The 19,892-nt window shown below is 49.0% G+C and overlaps 1 protein-coding gene across 5 annotated transcripts in view; it reads right to left on the reverse strand.

Moving 5' to 3' along the window:
* Positions 1-18,819, reverse strand: part of LOC127040621 (ADP-ribosylation factor 2) — a 30,808-nt gene extending 11,989 nt beyond the window's left edge. Inside the window, exons 1-3 of one of the 5 annotated variants that reach the window (XM_050935007.1) lie at positions 13,766-13,905; positions 12,427-12,812; positions 558-721 (exon numbers count right to left, since the gene is read on the reverse strand). In XM_050935007.1, coding sequence (XP_050790964.1) covers positions 558-705 — 148 coding nt within the window. In that variant the 5' untranslated portion in view covers positions 706-721; positions 12,427-12,812; positions 13,766-13,905. Of the gene's footprint in view, positions 1-557; positions 722-12,204; positions 12,387-12,426; positions 12,813-13,765; positions 13,906-15,203; positions 15,409-18,644 lie in introns of those variants that run through there. The other 4 variants (XM_050935008.1, XM_050935005.1, XM_050935006.1 and 1 more) reach the window with 4 other exon arrangements.
* Positions 18,820-19,892: the final 1,073 nt, after the last annotated feature.

Below are 19,892 nucleotides of genomic sequence, written 5' to 3' on the forward strand. Positions count from 1 at the left end.
TAAAATTGTATCATGTAACTGGGTATGGTTAACTGATGTCACTCCCACGGCAGGCCAGTGCAGGGTGGCAGGGGCTATGGGTCTGCTGAGGCCCCACATCATGGCCTGGGTCACTCTGGCCCGGCCATGCCCTGTGGCCCCCACATGGCCCGCTGCAGGGGATAACGGTTAAGGGCCGGTTAACAGTAAGCCTAATGCTTACTGGTTAACCGCTTACATCTCCAGCCCAAGATTAGAGTCTGACAGAATTGGGAACAGAACCCGTATCTCCCATTTCCTAATCCCCAGTCTGAACCATTAGACCACATTACCTCTTTGTAAATTTCAGTCCATGCATCCCATTAATCAAACAAGCATTTAACAAGGGCATTAGGATGAGGTTTTCTGCTCTTTTTAGAATCAGGGCTCCTCTGGCCACTCTCAACCCACACTACATGACTTGGGATAAGGCATAACAGTGCTCACAAACTGCTGTGTCAGAAAGTCCTTGTGAATCTCTGCTTACGTTCCCTTACTGCACACATCTCTAATGGAGTCAGCATATTAGTAAAACCTACCTATTGTTGGGATGGTGGTCACAATTTCCCCCAGCTTAAGTTTGTAAAGGATGGTGGTTTTTCCTGCTGCATCCAGACCTACCATGAGAATTCGCATCTCTTTCTTTCCAAAGAGGTTTTTAAACAGTTTTTCAAAGACGTTCCCCATTGTAGTTGGTTATATTCTGTTAAGAAAAAAAGATCAGTTTAGCACCTCCCCATGCCTCAGTGTTGTGCAAGAGAATCTCTGCATAGGTGTCCCATCTAAGGAGAATTCCTGCTTACAAGCTATCTCAGAATGATTCTTAACCACCACATACAGATTCACAGGATTAATCATTGCATCTCTCCTCCAGTCCTGCTGTATTAGGAAGACAGCCTGAGACATAAGCCCTTGTATGAGGCAGGACCTGCTCACAGAATTTGGCAAGAACAGGGCTGATATTGCAGAAATACACATTCCTAAGGAGTGCTAGTCACAGAGTACTTACGCAAACACAGCCTGATATCAAGGATGGTACAAAATATTCCCCAAGGATAACAGGAACACTCAGACCTCATAGACTAAGGTCAGAAGGGACCATTATGATCATCTAGTCCAGCGGCCAGCAACCTTTCAGAAGTGGTGTGCCGAGTCTTCATTTATTCACTCTCATTTAGGGTTTTGCATGCCAGTAATACGTTTTAACATTTTTAAAAGGTCTCTCTATAAGTCTATAATATGTAACTAAACTATTGTTGTAGGTAAAGTAAATAAGGTTTTTAAAATGTTTAAGCAGCTTCATTTAAAATTAAACTAAAATGCAGAGCCCCCCAGACCGGTGGTCAGGACCCGGGCAGTGAGAGTGCCACTGAAAATCAGCTTGTGTACCACCTTTGGCACACGTGCCATAGGTTGCCTACCCGATCTAGTCTGTCAAGTGTCACTGACTACAGTCTAAGAGAAACTGAAAAGTAGCACAAGCAGATGCTGTAGGTGGGACTAAGTCTGAGATCTAGATCTCATGCAAGGGGAAGATAGCAATCCAGTTATGATGAATCACAGAATATCAGGGTTGGAAGGGACCTCAGGAGGTCATCTAGTCCAACCCCTGCTCAAAGCATGACCAATCCCCAACTAAATCATCTCAGCCAGGGCTTTGTCAAGCCTGACCTTAAAAACCTCTAAGGAAGGAGATTCCACCACCTCCCTAAGGAACCCATTCCAGTGCTTCACCACTCTCTGAGTGAAAAAGTTTTTCCTAATATCCAACCTAAAACTCCCCCACTGCAACTTGAGACCATTACTCCTTGTTCTGTCATCTACTACCACTGAGAACAGTCTAGATCCATCCTCTTTGGAACCCCCTTTCAGGTAGTTGAAAGCAGCTATCAAATCCCCCCCCACTTGTCTCTTCTGCAGAAGAGACAATCCCAGTTCCCTCAGCCTCTCCTCATAAGTCATGTGCTCCAGCCCCCTAATCATTTTTGTTGCCCTCTGCTGGAGTCTTTCCAAGTTTTCCACATCCTTCTTGTACCACGGGGCCCAAAACTGGACACAGTACTCCAGACGAGGCCTCACCAATATCGAATAGAGGGAATGATCACATCCCTCGATCTGCTGGCAATGCCCCTACTATACTGCCCAAAATGCCGTTAGCCTTCCTGGCAACAAGGGCACACTGTTGACTCATATCCAGCTTCTCATCCACTATAACCCCTAGGTCCTTTCCTGCAGAACTGCTTCCTAGCCATTGGGTCCCTACTCTGTAACAGTGAATTTGATTCTTCCGTCCTAAGTGCAGGACTCTGCACTTGTCCTTGTTGAACCTCATCAGGTTTCTTTTGGCCCAGTCCTCTAATCAGAATGCAGACCAAGATGGCATGAAAACAAGAAGCTATTCATACAAGTTAGAATGCTGTCAAAAGGGGAAGCCATGTTAAGGATGAAAATATAAAATAAACCCATAAAACTAAAGACATTGTTAGACGATGACACGGCACCTTGACTTTGCAATGTCTAATCATTGCATGCTAGCAGCAGCTCTTGACAAAGTGTTTCCCCAGAGATTTGAAACCTTTCATTATCAAGGTATATTTTGTATGTGTTAGACAGTGGCACCCAAAGGTGCATAATGAACTGAATGAGCCCTCAGGATGATGCAGCGGTTGGGAGCAAATGTGCTCTATGAACAGTAAGGCAGGGGGAATCAAGTCCAGTAGGGGGTGCTATTATCAGTACATACAGCAGTAGAGAGACCATTACTGGATGCGTGTCCAGTTTGGGTGTCCATGCTTTACAAAGGAGGTTGTTAAACTTTGCACAAATTCTACTCCTTAGCTGACCTGGAGATGAACTCCTGACAAAACAGGCTGTTTGTTCCCCATGATGGTTTTGGACTGCCCCTCTGTGTACAAAACCATAACCAGATTAGGACCCAAATAGTTGGTTGGTTCTCCAGTTGGTTGGCCTCAACGACACATGGCAATGAGTTCTATGTCTTAACGTATGGTGTGGAAAATTGTCCTTTGATAGATTAATGATTTCTAAGGCCAGCAGGGGCCCATTATGATTATCTAGTCCAGGGGTTCTCAAACTGGGGGTTGGGAGGTTATTACATGGTGAGTCACGAGCTGTCAGCCTCCATCCCAAACTCTGCTTTGCCTCCAGCATATATAATTATGTTAAACATATATAAAAAAGTGTTTTTAACTTATAAAAGGGGGGGGGGTGCACTCTGAGGCTTGCTACGTCAAAGGGGTCACCGGTACAAAAAAGTTTGAGAACCACTGATCTAGTCCAACCTCCTGCTTGACAGAGGCTGTAAAACTTCCTACAGTAATTCCTGTGTCAAGCCAATTTGAAAATTAAGAGTGCCCCAAAATGAACCCACAGCTATTCCCCTTGACCAGACCTTGCAGGGAGGCTGCAGCAGCAGCCAGTGAGACAGAAAGTGCTAATCAATGAACAGCAGCTGTTGCTGAGAAGAGCAAGCAAGTGAAGGAGAGTTTCTCTGGAGGAAAAATACTTTCCTCTACTTCTCCAGCAACTTTGTAGGAGCAGCAGAGCTTGAGTGCGAGTTACTGGCAGCTTCCACTTTGGTTTGTAGTTCACAGCTTTCGAGTACATCCCAACCCCGGGACTCTGCATTCCTCCTCCACAGCTCATGCTGGGCCCTTATGGGGGAAAAATTCCTCTTCACACAAGCAGAAGCTAGGACTATATCTATCAGGCCAAGGACCAATACACATTTATCCCCAGCAGCTGACTCAACAAGGAAGAGTAGCAGAGACTATCCCTTAGTTTAGAGACTATTTAATACTTTTAAGAAAGTTAGGATAAGCCAAAAAGCATTAAAGTTTTTGATTTTCTACAAAGACACTTTTTGGTGGAACCCATTCTTTAAAAAGAGCATGGAGTTCCTGTCCCAAATTAGTAAGACCTCAGAGTCTGGAGTGCTATGTTCTGTACCACCAAAATCCCACTGTGATCTATGCACAACGTAAGGTCTTTTGTAACTGTTCTTCGAGATGTGTTGCTCATGTCCATTCCAAGTAGGTGTGTGCGGGCCGCATGCACAGTGGCCAGAAGGTTTTTCCCCTAGTGGTATCTGTCTTATCGGTCCAGCTACCCCTTGGAGTTGCACCTTCATGGCACTGCATATAGGGCCCTGGCGACTTGCCGCTTCCTCAGTTCCCTCTTGCTGGCACTGCTCCGACAAAGTTTGGCGGGTGGGTCTTGGAATGGACATAAACACATCTTGAACAACAGTTACCAAAGGTAGGTAACCATCTTTTCTTCGAGTGCTTGCTCATGTTGATTCCAAGTAGGTGACTCCCAAGCAGACTGTAGGAGGGGAGATCGGAGCACAGTGAATCGCTTGACTGAAGCACTGCTTTGCCAAATGCTGTATCATGCCAGGTCTGTTAAGTGATGGCATAATGCGAGATGAACATATGGATCGACAACCGTGTCATGGCCCTGCAAATCTCCTGTACAGGGACATGTGCCAGGAATGCAGCTGAGGAGGCCTGCACCCTCGTGGACTGCACTTACAGCATAGGGCTGGCACATAGATAATTCAAATGCAACACGTGATCCATGATGAAATTCTCCGCGATGAAACCAGGAGGCCCTTCATCCTGTCCACTATTGCAATAAAGAGTTGATTTGATTTAATTTATGAAATGGTTTTGTCCTTTTGATATAGAAAGCCAATGCCCATCTGATGTCTAGGGAATGGAGCCTTTGCTCCCAGCAGTTGGCACATGGCTTAGGGTAGAACACAGAGAGGAAAACGTCCTGGCTTGTATGAAACTGTGATACGACCTTAGGCAGAAAGGCTGGATGAGGCCACAACTGGGCCTTGTCCTTACAGAAAACTGTATATGGAGGTTCAGGTGTCAAGGCCTTGAGCTCAGACACCCTCCTGGCTGAGGTTATCGTGACTAGGAATGCCACATACATGAGAGGTAGGAGCGAGTATGTTGCTATTGGGCTCAAAGGGGGCCCTATTAGCCTGGAAATCACCAGGTTAAGGTCCCACACTCGTATTGGATGGTGAACGTGAGGGTATAACATGTCTAGCCCCTTGGGAAAGTGGAGCACTATTGGACCTGCAAAGACTGATCGACTGTCAACCCCTGGGTGGAATGCAGAGATTGCTGCCAGGTGAACCTTTAAGGACAACATTGCCAGATCTAGCTTCCTTTAAGTGCAATAGATAGTCCAAGATGAAGGGCATTGATGCTTGCATCACAGATGTACCCTTTGCATTGCCCAAATTGAAGACCTCTTCCAATGGCCAAGTATGCAGCTCTAGTGGATGGTTTTCTGCTGCCGAGGAAGACCTCTTGAATGGGTTCAGAGCATGCCCACTCCATGGGGTTTAGCCAAAAAGCTTCCATGCCATAAAGGGGAGAGACTCAAGGCTGAGATGCTGGAGGTGGCTGTGGTCCTGAGTGACTAGGTCCAGCACCAGTGGCAGGGTGATCAGAGTGACTACTGACAGTTCTAGGAGCACTGTATACCAGTGCTGGTAGGGCCAGGCTGGAGTTATCAGTATGATGGACACTCTTTCCCTTGTGACCTTGAGCAGGAAGGGCAGGAACACATAATAGGTGGTCCTTCTAGGGAAGGAGAAATGCATCTGCGATTGAGCCCGGGCTGTGATTCAGGAAGGAATAAAACCGCTGACACTTCCTGTTGAATCTCATTGTGAATGGGGAACTCCCCACTGCTGGAAAATGCTGTTCACGATATCCAGACGAATGGACCACTTGTGGCTGAGATGGATTTGCTGAGATGGTCTGCCAGCTCGTTCTGGGATCCCGGAAGGTAAGATGCCTCTAGGTGTATTGAGGGGGCTATGCAGAAGTCCCACAGCTTGAGGGCTTCCTGATATAGGAGAAGAGTGTGCTCCACCCTGTCTGTTTATATAAAACCTCACTGTTGTATTGTCCATCAACACTGATGCACATCTGCCATCCAGATAGGGTTGGAAAGTTTAGCAGGCTAGGTGAACCACTCTCGGCTCCCTGACACTGATGTGAAGAGAGAGCTCTACTTGGGACCAGAGACCTTGAGTCCTGAGGGCCCTTAGATGCGATCCCCACCCCAACACTGATGTGTCCGTGACTTGAGACACTGAGGGCTGAGGTCTCGAGAAGGACACTCCTGTGGTGGCTCAACCCTCAAAGAGTATACGGAGAAGAGACTCAAATACCAGAGGAGGAAGTGAAACTAAACTTGTCCAGGCTGTCTCTGTTTGGCCAGTATATGGATGCCAGTCAAGCCTGCAGAGGTCTGAGCCGCAGCCTTGCATGCTGAACCACGTATGTGCATGTGGCCATATCTGTGCCAACACAGTGGGAAACCGCCCAAGGTCCTTTATGATGAAGCAAATGGCGTGGAAGTGACTCTGGCAGGAATGACCTGGTGTGAGTGAAGTCTAGGATTGCTCCTATAAATTCTATCCTCTGGTTGTGGATAGGGTTGACTTTGGTACATTTAGCTATAGACCCACCCTGTCAAAGGCTGACAGTTTTACATGCGCCTCTACCTGCATCCTGGAGTGCCCTTGACAAGCCAATTGTTGAGATACGGAAACGCTTGCATCTGTCATCTTCTCAGGAAGGCAGCGACGACTGCCAAGCACTTGGTAAACACACAAGGGGCTGCTGACAGGCTGAAGGGGAAGACTGTAAACTGATGAGTGCAGTTCAACATGAAGCTGAGGAACCTCCTGTGAGATGGGATAATCAATATGTGGAAGTAAGCATCCAAGCTGAGGGCGGCATACCAGTCCCCCGGATCCAGGTGGCCAAAGACATCATGAAGAAGCTGAAGTTTTGCATGAATCTGTTGAGGTTTTGCAGGTCGAGAATGGGTCTGAGACCCCCTTTGGCTTTCGGGATTAGGAAATATTGGGAGTAGAATCCCTTTCCCCTTAGTTCCTGAGGAACCTCCTCTACTGCTCCTAGGAGCATTTCCATCTCCTGTATAAGAAGTTCATAGAATATTAGGGTTGGATGGGACCTCAGGAGGTATCTAGTCCAACCCCCTGCTCAAAGCAAGACCAATCCCCAAATAGATTTTTGCCCCAGATCCCTAAATGGCCCCCTCAAGGACTGAACTCACAACCCTGGGTTTAGCAGGACAATGCTCAAACTACTGAGCTATCCCTCCCCTCCGCCCCTTGCAAGTTGCTCATGAGAGTGGTCCCTGAGAAGACATGGGAGTAACGGAATTGGAGAGAATATCCCAATTCTACTGTGCACAGGACCCAGCAGTCTGAGGTTATGACAGTTCAGGAAGCAAGGAGAAGAATCCAGGATCTGGTCTGGTGCACTGCTCCTGGTGCTCACCCTCAAAAGGCGGGCTCGGCACCAGAAGACTGCCTAGTGGAGCCCTGGCCTTGGTTGGATGAGGGGCTGGGGTGGCCTACATCTGTTGTTCCTGCTATGTTTCCCAGAGTAGCCTTGCCTAGGCTGTGCCAGGCAAAAATGCAGGGGAGGTTGGGGCTTAAAGTGCTTTCTCTGTGGGACTGGTGTACGCAGCCTCAATAACTTCAGTGTTGCCCTTGAATTTTTCAGACTATGGAGTTTGGAGTCTGTCTGCTTCAAAAACAACCCTGAGCCTTCAAAGGGCAAGTCCTGTATTGTTTGTTGGATTTCTGCAGGGAGGGCCAACATGCAGCCACAAACAACTCCTCATGGCAACAGCCGATGACATGGTTTGCGTGGCCGAGTCTGCCGCATCCAGGGCGGCCTGCAATGAGGTCCTCACCAGGGCCTTGCCCTCCTCCACAATCGCTGCAAACTCAATTTAGAGTCAGTGGGAAGCAACTCCTTGACCTGTGCCATGGTATCCCATGAGCTGAAGTTCTAACAGCTCAAGACTCCTTGCTGGTTTGCAATACGGAGCTGGAGCCTCCCGATGGAGTGCACCTTTCTGCAGAAGAGCTCCAGCTTCTTCAAGTCCTTCGATTTGGGTGTTGGGCTCTGCTTGACCTTGCCTTTCCCTCTCATTCGCAGCTGCTACCACCACTGACCCCAGCTGCAGATAGGTGAAGAGGTACTCATACCCCTTTGAGGGTACAAAGTACTTTCTTTCTATCCCCTTAGCTGTAGGGAGGATAGAGGCAGGCATCTGCCACAGAGTTTTGGTGGCAGCCTAGATAATCTTTATGAGAGGCAATGCCTCATTTGACGGGCCCTCTGGCGCTAAAATGTCCACCATGGAGTCCACTGACTCCATCACCTCCTCCACTTGGAGGCCAAGCTTCTGGACCACCCTTCGCAACAGCTCCTGGTGAGCCCTGCTGTCCACGGGGGGCAGAGTGGTTGACATCCCTGCTACTGCCTCATCAGGGGAGGAAAATGAGGATGCTCTTGGAGATACAGGGCCCTCCTGACCCTCTGGCTTGAGAGTTTCACCCTATGCGGTGTCCTCATGCTTGGTGCTGAGCTCTGTAGTGGCCTCAGTGTCGATCTCAGTATCCACCTTGGCGTGGGGCGGTGCTAAACGGTCCCCAGATAGTGCAGGAGCCCGCCCTTCTGATGTGACGGGCTAGGAGCTTCTGGAATAGGACCCCTGGGCCTGATAGTATGCCCACGGGGTCCAAAAGGGCCATGCGCTGGCCAAGGCACCATGGGAGGAGCTCGCGCTGTCTCCTGCCTGTAGCGGTGCCACTCTGACCAGTGCTGGCTATACTTGGAGATTATGACTCCACCTCTGAGTCTGATGACTGCAATTCTGAGTGCGGAGACCATGGCAGTGAGGATACAGATGGCGCTGGAGTGCAGTGCTGCAGGGAAGGCGACCGGTGCCACATCATGTCCAGCTTGCCTCTGGAAGGTGCTGCACTACATTGCAGTGCCAGAGGTCTGCGTCCAGCACTCTCTCTTGCCTTGTGGGGAACTGTGGTGGCATCATGGCTATCAGGTCCCTGGCCGCCTCAAACGTGTCCGGGGGGTGGAAGGGAGAGCCTATTCCTCTACCTGGCATTCCCTTACGGGGAAGTCCACTGGCACTGGCCCATAGTCGATGGTGCTGCCTCCGGTGTGGTAGGCGCTGGATGTCCCAGCTTGGGACACACTCTGCTAGAGCTCTCTCTCCCAGTTGGTCTCACCATGGGCAAGCGCCCTCTATCAGTTTTCTTATGTCTCTTGTGAGGCACCGGTGAATGGGAGCAGTGCCAGGCTGCCACAGAAGACGTGACTTCGTTACCAGGGAATGACGGTGCTGGGGGTCTCTAGGCACAGAGTTCTTCCTCAGCACTGTAGCCTCTATAACTGAGACTAGTGCACTCCACACTGAGGTGCTGGGTGCCAGATCCAATTGGCCTGGGGCCAAAGGGCTACCTCCATGAAGAGTTGTTTAAGTCTAAAGTCCCTCTCCTTTTTGTTCCTAGGACAGAATCCCTTGCAAATCCTACAATGATCTGTCTGATGGGATTCACTGGGGCATTTCAAACAGGATTTGTGGGGCTCACCCTTTGGCATGGGTTTGTGGCAGGGCCTGCACGGCTTGAATCCTTGGGAGTGAGGCATACCCCAATCCCTGGGGAGGGGAAAACTTAATTGGGGGGGAAATACCCCTCAAACAGAAACTTAACTATCTTAATTACTACTAAAACTCTAAATCTAAACTAACTATTTACAGGTTTCACCAACAGAAACCTAGAGGAAGGCTTGCTGAAACAAGGGAAGAGACACGCAGCTCCAATAACTGTCATGGGTGGAAAGAAGGAACTGAAGAGTAGTGGGTTGGCAGGGCCCTTTATACAGCGCAACTCCAGGGGGTGCCTGGACCTACACAAGTATCGCTAGGGGAAAAACCTTCTGGCAACTGTGCACACAGCGCACACACACCTGCTTAGAATCGACATGAGCAAGCACTCTAAGAAACTCACGATTCCTACAATGCATGGCATTTATTCTCCCCTGCTCTCGGGCATTTCTCTGGAGACCAACCCCCACTAGAGGCAAATAAATCCAGGAAAGTTTTAGTAAGTGAATGATACATAGCTATTTATTCTGTCTACATCATTTTTACCATTACATCTAAAGAATGGGAATAATATTTAACACGTGTAGCACTTACATTTTCAGAGTTCTGCACAAACATAAGCCAGTTAGTCCTCATAATAATCTGAGGTACATACCCCCATTTTACAGCTCTGGGAAGTGAGGCAAAGAGAGACTAAGCAGTTTACCTAAAGCCACAGTGAGTCATTACCCAAGCTGGTCTTAGAAGCTAGGGAGATTTTGGCTCCTGCAGTGTGGTCTCTGCCAACACATTCCAGCAGCACAGTGTTAATAAAAACAAACCAACCAGTTTGTGACAGTTAAGGCTGAAGCATAACTTCTTATTTCTGTGGTTTTGGGGGCGGAGGTAACAGGACAACACAGCGAATCCCTGGTGAGATGCAGGGGTCCCAGGACATACAAAGGAGTCCTGAAATGGATAAGACAGTCTGTAAACTCAAAAGAAGACACTGCCTGAGGACCTGGCTGAGGCTGAGTGAAACAGCCTGCACGCTGGAGGGATGCCTGAGCCAACTGGGACCTACCTAAACTTGCAAGCTCTAGGTACGAGAATATACATATAGGCTTTGTTCTTTCACCCTCTTCTCAGTTCTACTATGGATAAAAACCACTTTGTTTTGAAGAGGCTGTTCTGTCACTGCATTTTCATACTGATTACAGGCTCACAAGAGAAGTGTACAGCCAGGGCCAAAATCTAGTTGGATCTGCTCAGGGCATATGGATGGTGAACGGGGAGACTCAGTCTGAGGGGGGTGAAATGCAGAATTTCAGGCTGAGAGGAAAAAACAAAAGCAAAAACAAAACAGGCAAAGGGCTGTGCAGGGGTGCCATGAGGAGACACAGTGTGGGGTCAAAGATACTGAACCATGCACTCCAACTTCATCAGACTCCCACTCTACTGCATAACCTTACTTGTGACCTCATGCTATTCAATCCGATTAGCACATCTGACTGTCACATGGTCCTCGCACTGCTGAGCTCATTGGTAGGCTTCCCTCCCCCGCCCCCCCCAACTTATTTTCAAGCTTTAACAGTTTTGGGTGGATGGGCAGTCCTGCTGCAGCCTTACCTGGCACTGAACATTGGTGTACCTCAGTGCACAGCACCCCAAATCAGGGAAGAGAGGAGCATGGGCATCAGAGGGAGAAACCACACAGCTGAGGCTGGTCCTGAAGGGCGATGAGGCTGGGGTGCATCTCAGTATACTCTTGGTGTCTAACATTTCAATGCCCATTTAAAGTTCTTGCTGTATTTAGTTTCAATAGCAGCACCCCCTGGCTAACAGTCATTACATAGCCATGCAGTTTGAGGGAGCCTCCATGAAGGAGTCCGTCTGATCACTCCCTTCCCAGAGCATTCAAGTAATCTCTGACGGACTTCCAGAGAGCTGCCTTTTTGGCCAACACCAAGGAACAAACCAAATTTACCAGCTAAGGCCTGGTCTGCACTAAAGAGTTAGGTTGACATAAGCCGCATTGCATAAAACTAGTTGTGCATGTGTCTACACTGAAAAGTGTCTTCCACTGATGTAAGCGCCCCATGGAAATACAATAAACACCTCCCCCCAAGCAGCACTGAGCCATGGTCCATGGACTAAGTTAACACAGTGCAAGCATAGACGCTGCATTACCTATGTCAACCCTAACAGTCCTCCAGCAGATGTCCCACAATGCCTGCTACTGACCTCTCTGGTCACAGTTGTGAACTGCATGCTTGGGGTCAAGGAGACCAGAAGCCCTCCCCCCAACCCTTTGAAACCCTACAAATTTTTGAAATCCCTTGTCCTGATTGTCCAGCTCAGCAAGCACACCTAGCTGCTCTCCACTGTTGTGTGCAACTGCCAGACCGACCATGCCAGCTACACACTCCAGCCTGGAGCAGACAGAAGATATTGGATCTTCTGGGACCATGGGAGAAGAGGCTCTGCAACCACAACTATGGATCAGCTGTAGAAATGTGGACATCTACGAGATAATTGCAGGAGAAGGGGTATGACAGGGAGCAGCAGCAATGCTGCATGAAAGCAAAGGAGCTGCAGCAGGCAGACCAGAACACCACAGAGGCCAACAGTCAATCCAGCGCCAAGATGCAGAACTGCCACTTTCACAGAGTTGCCTGCCATACTTGGTGGACTCACCATCATCCTGCACACCAGCGTCGATACCTCCAAGGAGCCTGAGACACAGACATGCCATAAGGCAGGACCTGTTTGCAGCTCTACCTCAGTCCAGTCATTTGAGTATGGGTGAGCACAATGCAGGGGAAGGAACGTGTGAGTGCATTTCCCATTACAATGATGTATTGATGGTGCCCCAAACTTAGCAGGACAGAGTTATTACCTTTTCACTAATTTACTCACACTGGAAGAGATAGTGGTACAAAGAGACAATTGCTATCTGCTTTTCATTCCTCTAGAGTTGGAGGGCTGGGTGGGGAGAGGAAGTCATGAAGAACAGTTTATGTACACAGGACTATATATCCCTTGAATCCTCCTGAGACATCTCAATGAAACTTTCATGTAGGTACTGTGCAATCCTCTGCTGAAGGTTTCTAGGAACGGCAGCCTTATTTCTTCCTCTACGGGGTGTCACTTTCCCACATCAATTGGTGATAATGTCAGCAACACCATTGCAGTAAACAGGTTAGCAGTGTACAGGGCCCAGATGGCTTCAGGACACCAGCAGCAGCTGTGCTCTGTCCCTCTGTTACCCTCAGGAGTGAGATATCAGCTAAAACCATCACTGCCTGTGGAACAGAGTGCTCATATTCAGTGCATTGCCCTATACTCAATTTCATGCAACTGAGCAATTCTCTCATTTCCCTCACCCCTAGTGGGCCATAAGAACCATGGCTGGCGTGGTGCAGAAGCAGTCCGAAGTACAAACAGGTCTTGTTAAAAACTTCAGAGGAACAATGGGAGGGAGTTCTGAACCTTAACTTTTGCCTTCCGTTGTGACTATACTGACAATAGCACCTCTGTGTATTTTATCTGCCACTACTGCTGTTGTGACCTTGAGGGGGTCTCAATCTACACCCACAGAACACTTGAGCCAGATAAGGAGAAGAAAGAAGAGGACTTGGGATGATATACTGAGTGAGATACCACAAGCCAGTGCTACATCAGACCATGAGCAGAGAGCCTGGAGAGTGAATATTGGACTCTGTATGGAGAAGGAAAGTGGTTTGAGCATTGGCCTGCTAACCCCAGGGTTGTGAGTTCAATCCCTGAGGGGACCATTTATGGCTCTGGGGCAAAAATCTGTCAGGGATTGGTCCTGGTTTGAGCAGGGGGTTGGACTAGATGAGCGCCTGAGGTCCCTTCCAACCCTGATATTCTATGATTCTATAATGGGTCTTCTCTGGCAGCAAGCATAGATGTTGCATACTCTTGTGGACCTACAGGTTCAACAATCCTGAGCTCACCTCCCTTCGCAGTCCATGGAGAACTTCATGTTAGCACCTCACAACATCCACATCCTCCTGCAACATTCTACATGGAATACAGGGCTGCATCTCTACCACTCCATGCAGGGGGACATACAGCAACCATAGCTCTCCCAGGTCAGTGTATGTGTAGTCAAAATGGACACAAATATTTGTTCCTCTTGTTAAGTTATATGTCTTTGTATCCTCATAGAGTCTGACAGGTGCTATTACCGTGCTTCATCAACAATAAACCTGGCGAGGTGCCTTCATACCTTAACAGATCTTGTGGTGATTGGGCAGTTCACTCAAGGTCTGCTGTGCCAACTGTCTGCGCAGAGCTGGGACAGCACACAGGGGGAAACATACACCCAACCAAACATCTGACCACAGTCTCTTCAGGCTGTACCCATAACTACCAGCAGTAACAAGGTAAGTTAAAACAGACTACTGCGGTACAGAGATTCACATGTGAAGCCAGCTTCTACCACAGCAAGAGCTTTGATAGGGCCACTTTCGCAATACTTCAGTTATACGTGCCTCTCCCTAGTTTCAATGGGCTACTCTTTGAACCTCTCTGCCTTCAAATTAAAGTAGCTAGCGAAAGGAAAGATTGGGCTATTAAGTCCAGCCCCTGGACGCTAATGTAGGGTTGTTGTTCCTAACACCACAACTTATCAAATTTATGAAACTTGGGTACCCCAGGAAGTCTCAAGGTCTATGCAAACCTGAAGAGAGACAGCATTAGAAGAGAAATCAGAGAAGGTCCAGGGAAGATTAGGCTTGCTACATAGTTTCCTTGTGTTTTCTAAAAAAGTAAAAACAGATTATGTGCAGCTGTAACGTTAGATATAAAAGTTTATTAGAGAATATTTAAATAAAGATGATACAAAGAGTTTGAAGCATCAGCATTGGTCATTGGGGGCAACATACAGAGTATAGGGGGACGCTGGTATTTGGAAATTGGGTAGCACATAACATATACAGACTGTAAGGTCCCCAATGCGGGGTGTACGGTGGGTGGGATCAGGAAGCAGTAAGGGTACATCGCTCATACAGTGGGTTATAGGCAGTCATGGGTATAAGTAAGCGGGCTGGGTAATGGGGACAGGATGACCCTCACATGGTGGAATCCAGTTCAGTGGGTTTAGGGCTCAGGGGATATGGTTCAGTGGGGTGTGTGGGGGGGTGTTATAGGCCTCCCCCCACCCCCCGTGGGTGCACGAAACCACGCCGGCTCACTCCTGGTATTGGCGCTGGCCGGTGATGTGCTCTGTGTAAATGTCCCTAGACCACACTGGGCCAAATTCAAACCCCTAAGTTGCTGGGTTGCAAGAAGTTAGGAACTGCCCGTTCTCCCGTCAGCCGTGTCATCCTGCCCGCCAGCCCCAGTGTCTGCACAATGCCAGTCTCGTTCCGCGGTCCCACGCGGACACTGGGCTCCCGCCGGGCACAGGAGTAACACGCGCCTGAGCGGAACGAAGGTTGCGCACACAAGCGTGAGCCGGGCCGTGAACGTGCAACCGCGGTCCCCTGACAGAGCGAGCAGAGACCGGGACCCCGGGACCCCGCCTCGGAACGGGCGGCGCCCTCAGGGCAGGGGAGAGGCGGGAACTGGCCCGGGGAGCTAACGGCAGGTGTCCGCGAGGCGCGCACGGGGAGACCCCGCGCCCAACCGGCGGGACCGGCCCCGCCCCCCTCCACTGCACTTACCCCACGAGCCCAGGCTCCGGCCGCTCCAGCAACGAAATGGCGACTGAAGGGGGCGGGGCAAGGGGCGGCTAGTCCCCGCCTACTTCCTCCCTTCGACCAATGGAAAGCGAGAGACGGGCAAGGTCGGCCAATCAGAGGAACGCCAGCAGCCAGGGGCGGGGCAGAAACAGCCGGGAAGGGAAAAGCCGCTATTTCCCCGTGACTCTCTTCCTGCTTCACGTTTTTAACTCGTCACCGCGGCGAGCGCGCCGCGATTTAACCAATGGGCACACAGAGGCGGAGGAGGTTCCAACCAATGGCGGCTGCGTTCCGAGCGCATTGGCCAATCCCCGGGGCCGCGGGCGGGGCCAAGCGCGGGCTGTATTTCAGGCACTCGCCAGGCGCTGCTCTGCTATAATTAGACCCTCGGGTGGGAGCGGGGAGGGGTGGGAGCCCTGGCTGGGCTCGGCCCCGCAGCCGCGCCGGGTGGGGCCATGGCAGTGCAGGGGTGGGGCTGAGGCCAGGCCCCGGGGCACCGTGCTGGGCTCAGGGGGTGGCAGTGCCAGGGTATGGGGCTGCCCCTCCCTCGGACCCATGGCTTCTGGGGAGGCTGGACCCTGCAGTGCCAAGCTGAACTGTGGTCTGTGCAGTGGCCTTTGGCCACTCTAGAGCCCAGCAGGCTTAGCCAGGATGCACCACAGCACTTGACGTGGTTGTATAGGCTGCCTAATGCCAAGCCAGACCAAGCAATGGCCTACAGAGACTTCAAACTGCACTGCACGGGGCTGCATCTTGCGTGAAGGGCCCCATCTCCTGAAGACAACAGGTCCCAGCTTGCAGTACTGTGCCTTGAGAGGAGCAGCAGCTTCCACCCAGAGGTGGAGCCCAGCTGTATTAATAGCCAAGATGCTCAAGCTGCAGTATCCTGTACAATTAACTGTGTGTGTGTGTGTCTGGGTTACACTTTAAGCACCCAGTCTCTCTCATTACTCTCATGGAGCCAGAGTTATTCCTGTTGTGCTAAGGGGTGTTGGGCTCTAAACTGAATTATGGATGTGTCGTGCTAATGTGCATGGCCAAGATATGTTGGGAAGGTTAGACTGGCTAGCAGCTATTGATGGGAAAAGTAAAACGTATTAAGGCTTAACATTTTAGGATTGTGTAAAGATTGTTTAAAAACACAGTCAGAAGGCCTCTCTCTGAAAGGACTACCCTGTACTGGTTAAAGCAGAAGAGCCTAATCTGTTGTGTGCTTTTTTGGGCAAACCACTTAAAGATTGTTGCTGACACAGAGGGTGCCAGAGGCAAGCAACAGTGGTTCGTTGCCCAGAGTGCGAAGCGCCAATGAACACACGCCAGGGTGGAGAAGCAAGCAAAGTTTATTTGAGATCTCAAAGCAGTGCAAGGAGACAAACGCCTCAAATCATGCACCCCTACACAAGTGGCTTTTCCCTTTTTATAAGTTTTTTTTTCTCTTTCTTCCCCCTCCTTCCTCCCCCTGTAGCAGTTACGTAAGCGCAGGTGTATTAAGTAATCTTGGCTGTGGCAGCTTGTTAGTAAGTTTTCCTTCTGCAAGTTATCTTGTCCTTCTGCTAAAGGTGCACAGGCCTTATCACTACTGCTTTAGACGGGTTTTAGCTGTGCTGCAACTGATAACTTACTGTTACACATTTAATTTCACAGCTGCTAGCTTTCTAGATCAAGTAGAGTTCAACATGGAGGAGCTTTGGTTCACTTAGGCCTAGATTTATGCCTAGTGACACCAACAAGATGATTTGCAAAAGAGAAAATGAGGTTCTTTAAACTTTGTATTACAGTAGTGCACAGGAGTCTGGGTATAGTGCTGTGTGGGTGGGTGGTGGTTAGGAGCAGCCAGGTTGGGAGCCTGCGCACCCTGTGCCTAACCAGACTATAAACCAAACTTTCTATGAAGATAAGAAATGCTGGTTTGTAGAGCTTTCTGGTTGGTACAGGACTGGATAACACTGCTTTTACTCTACTGTTATTTCCTGTAATATCTTACAACTTTGATCTTAATGTTAACTGAACCATCCACATGCATATTATAATACAATTAACAGAATTAGCATCCGCAAGCTAATCTGGTTACATTTTAAATTTCTAACAAGATGTAAACACAGACAAATACAATTAATATCTATTCTTAATCCTTTAACAATACAGGCCTATATTTTAAGAACTCTAGTCTATTTTACATGGCTCTGATAACTATCTACAAGGAATGGCCCTGTTTACCCTTTCAATACTTTCCTAACATGTCCTTGTGGGTTACTTTCAGTTCAATAAGCCTGCTAGTTGCCAAATTGCCCCAAATTTCATGTTGCCCTAGGCAGCTGCATGCCGTGTATGTGGGAGCACCAGCCCTGGTGACCAGCCCTGTCATAGCATTCTCTCAGATCTGAACCTTAGAGTTCAGAAAATGAGATACTAGCATGAAATTCCCTAAGCTTAATTACCAGCTTAGATATGATAGGCTGCCACCACCCAAAAATATAGTGTTTTGGGGCACTCTGACCTCCCTAACCTTCCCTGGGGACCCCAAGAACCCAGACCCCTTGGGTTCTTAAAACAAGGAGAAATAAACCATTCCCCCACCTTCCCCCTATCAGAACTTCCCTCCCAGGGCTATCCTGAGATACTGATCTAACCTCTTAAATCACCATACAGAGAAGCATCTCCCTTCTCTTCCACAAAGAGGCAAACAGATTCAAGGAAAACTGAGAGACACTTTATCTCTCCCCCTCCCGTCTCCCCACCCATTCTGGTGAGTTATCCCAATCCCTGGGATAAAACAAGGGAAACAGAGAAAAAACACTCAATCAGGTTCTCTAAAAAGAAATCTTTTAATTAAAGAAAGGAAAAAGTAAAGAATTATCTCTGTAACTTCAAGATGTCAATATACAGGGTCCTATAGCTTACAGATACCAGAAAGAGACTTTCCCCCCAGTACCAATACAAATCAAAATATTCCCAGCAACTACACATATAAAAGTTAACCAGCCAGATCCACAATTGCAAATAGAGTAAACAATTAAAAAAAACACCTAAACCGCCTGTTTTTTACTCACTACTTGAAAAGAGACTTAGAGAGCCTGTAGTAATGTCTGGTCTCTCTCAGACCCTCCGAGAGAAGAACAAAGAACTCACACCCAAACTTCCCTCCACCCAAATTTTAAAGTATCTTGTCTTCTGATTGGTCTTCTGGTCAGGTGTCCAGTTTCCTGCTTGTAACCCTTTACAGGTATAAGAGACATTAACCCTTAACACTCTATTTATGACAAGCCCTATCCCCTGGCCTGCCCACCCCCCCGCGGACTGTGCCCACTGCAAGGGGCAGGGCCATCCCTTGGTGGGGGGCCTAGATAACTCCCTCTCCCTGCCTCTTACTCTTACTCCCTGCTCTGTCCAAGCCCCCTCTTCCCCCAGTGACCCTGCACTCACCAGCAGTGGCAGGAAGTGGAGCAACCCAACCCCAGCCTGCTCCACTCCGCCAGGTGCAGTGCTCTGCTTCCTGCTGGCAGGGAGTTTGGGGAAAAGTTTGCCCCCCACACTCAGTGGTAGTGGGAAGCAGAGTGACAGGCCCCAGCCTGCGCTGCTTTCCTTGCCCCAACCATGTTGCTTGGGGAGGGGACGGGAAGGGGAAGGTCCCCCGGTGGCAGGAAGTGGAGCACTGTGGCTAGGATCTGGCGGAGTAGAGTGGGTTAAGGCCAGGCTGCTCTGCTTCCTGCTGCTGCCGGTGAGTGCAGGGGGTGGGGGGGAATCCCTTTCCCCCAAATCTCCTCCCCTGAGTGACATGGCCATGGCCGGGGCGAGGGAAGCAGAGTGGGCTGCTCCTGGACCCCTGCTAATCCCCTGTGCCACTCTGGGCCTCTGGGGCCCCCAAAAGTGGCCCCCCACAGCTCCTGCCTCCCAGACCATGGCAGAAGGGCTGTGTAGGGCACCCAAATGGCTAGAGATAGCCCTGGTGAAATTCTCAGGGAGATTAGAGAGGCTAAAAAAACAGAAAACCCAATAATAATGGGGGATTTCAGCAATTCCCATGTTGACTGGGTACATGTCACCTTAGAAAGGAATGCAGAGATAAAATGTCTAGGCACCATTAATGACTGTAGGATAAATATGAAATTAAAGAAGTAGAGTTACCATAAGAATGGTTAAGAAAAAATATCTCTTGTAAAGAAAGAATGACTAGGAAGTAAAAGGAAGGCCTTGAAAATAATAGAATCATATTTTTCCTCTGGAGTGATTTTTTTTTAATACTCATCTCATCATTTTACAAGGGAACCAAAGCTGGTCTCGATGGCTGCTAGATGCCAGGATTTCTTCCCACCTACCCCAATTTTTTTTAAGATCAGTATTTGCTTTTCAACTCTTGTAAGATAAGGGACAGCTGGATAGAATCAGAAGGGCTAGGGACAAGACAGAAAAGAGTACCTCTTATAAGTTTAATCAGAAGGAACAAATATGTATCACTTTAGGTTATGTGATACAACCAGGCCAGAGGGCAGCAGGAGAGGGTTAGAAGGGAGCCTTATTCCCTGTAAGGGGAAGAAAGTTCGCTATAGATTAACTAGAGCACCTGAAGCCAGTCACATGATAAAACCCCCTTGCTGCAATCAGACAGTTTGAAGGAGTTGGAGCAGAGAGGAATTGGTGCTGGAGCAGAGAACAGTTTGAAGGGAAGCAGAG

The sequence above is a fragment of the Gopherus flavomarginatus genome, chromosome 25 (assembly GCF_025201925.1).
Source record: "Gopherus flavomarginatus isolate rGopFla2 chromosome 25, rGopFla2.mat.asm, whole genome shotgun sequence".
NCBI lineage: Eukaryota > Metazoa > Chordata > Testudines > Testudinidae > Gopherus > Gopherus flavomarginatus.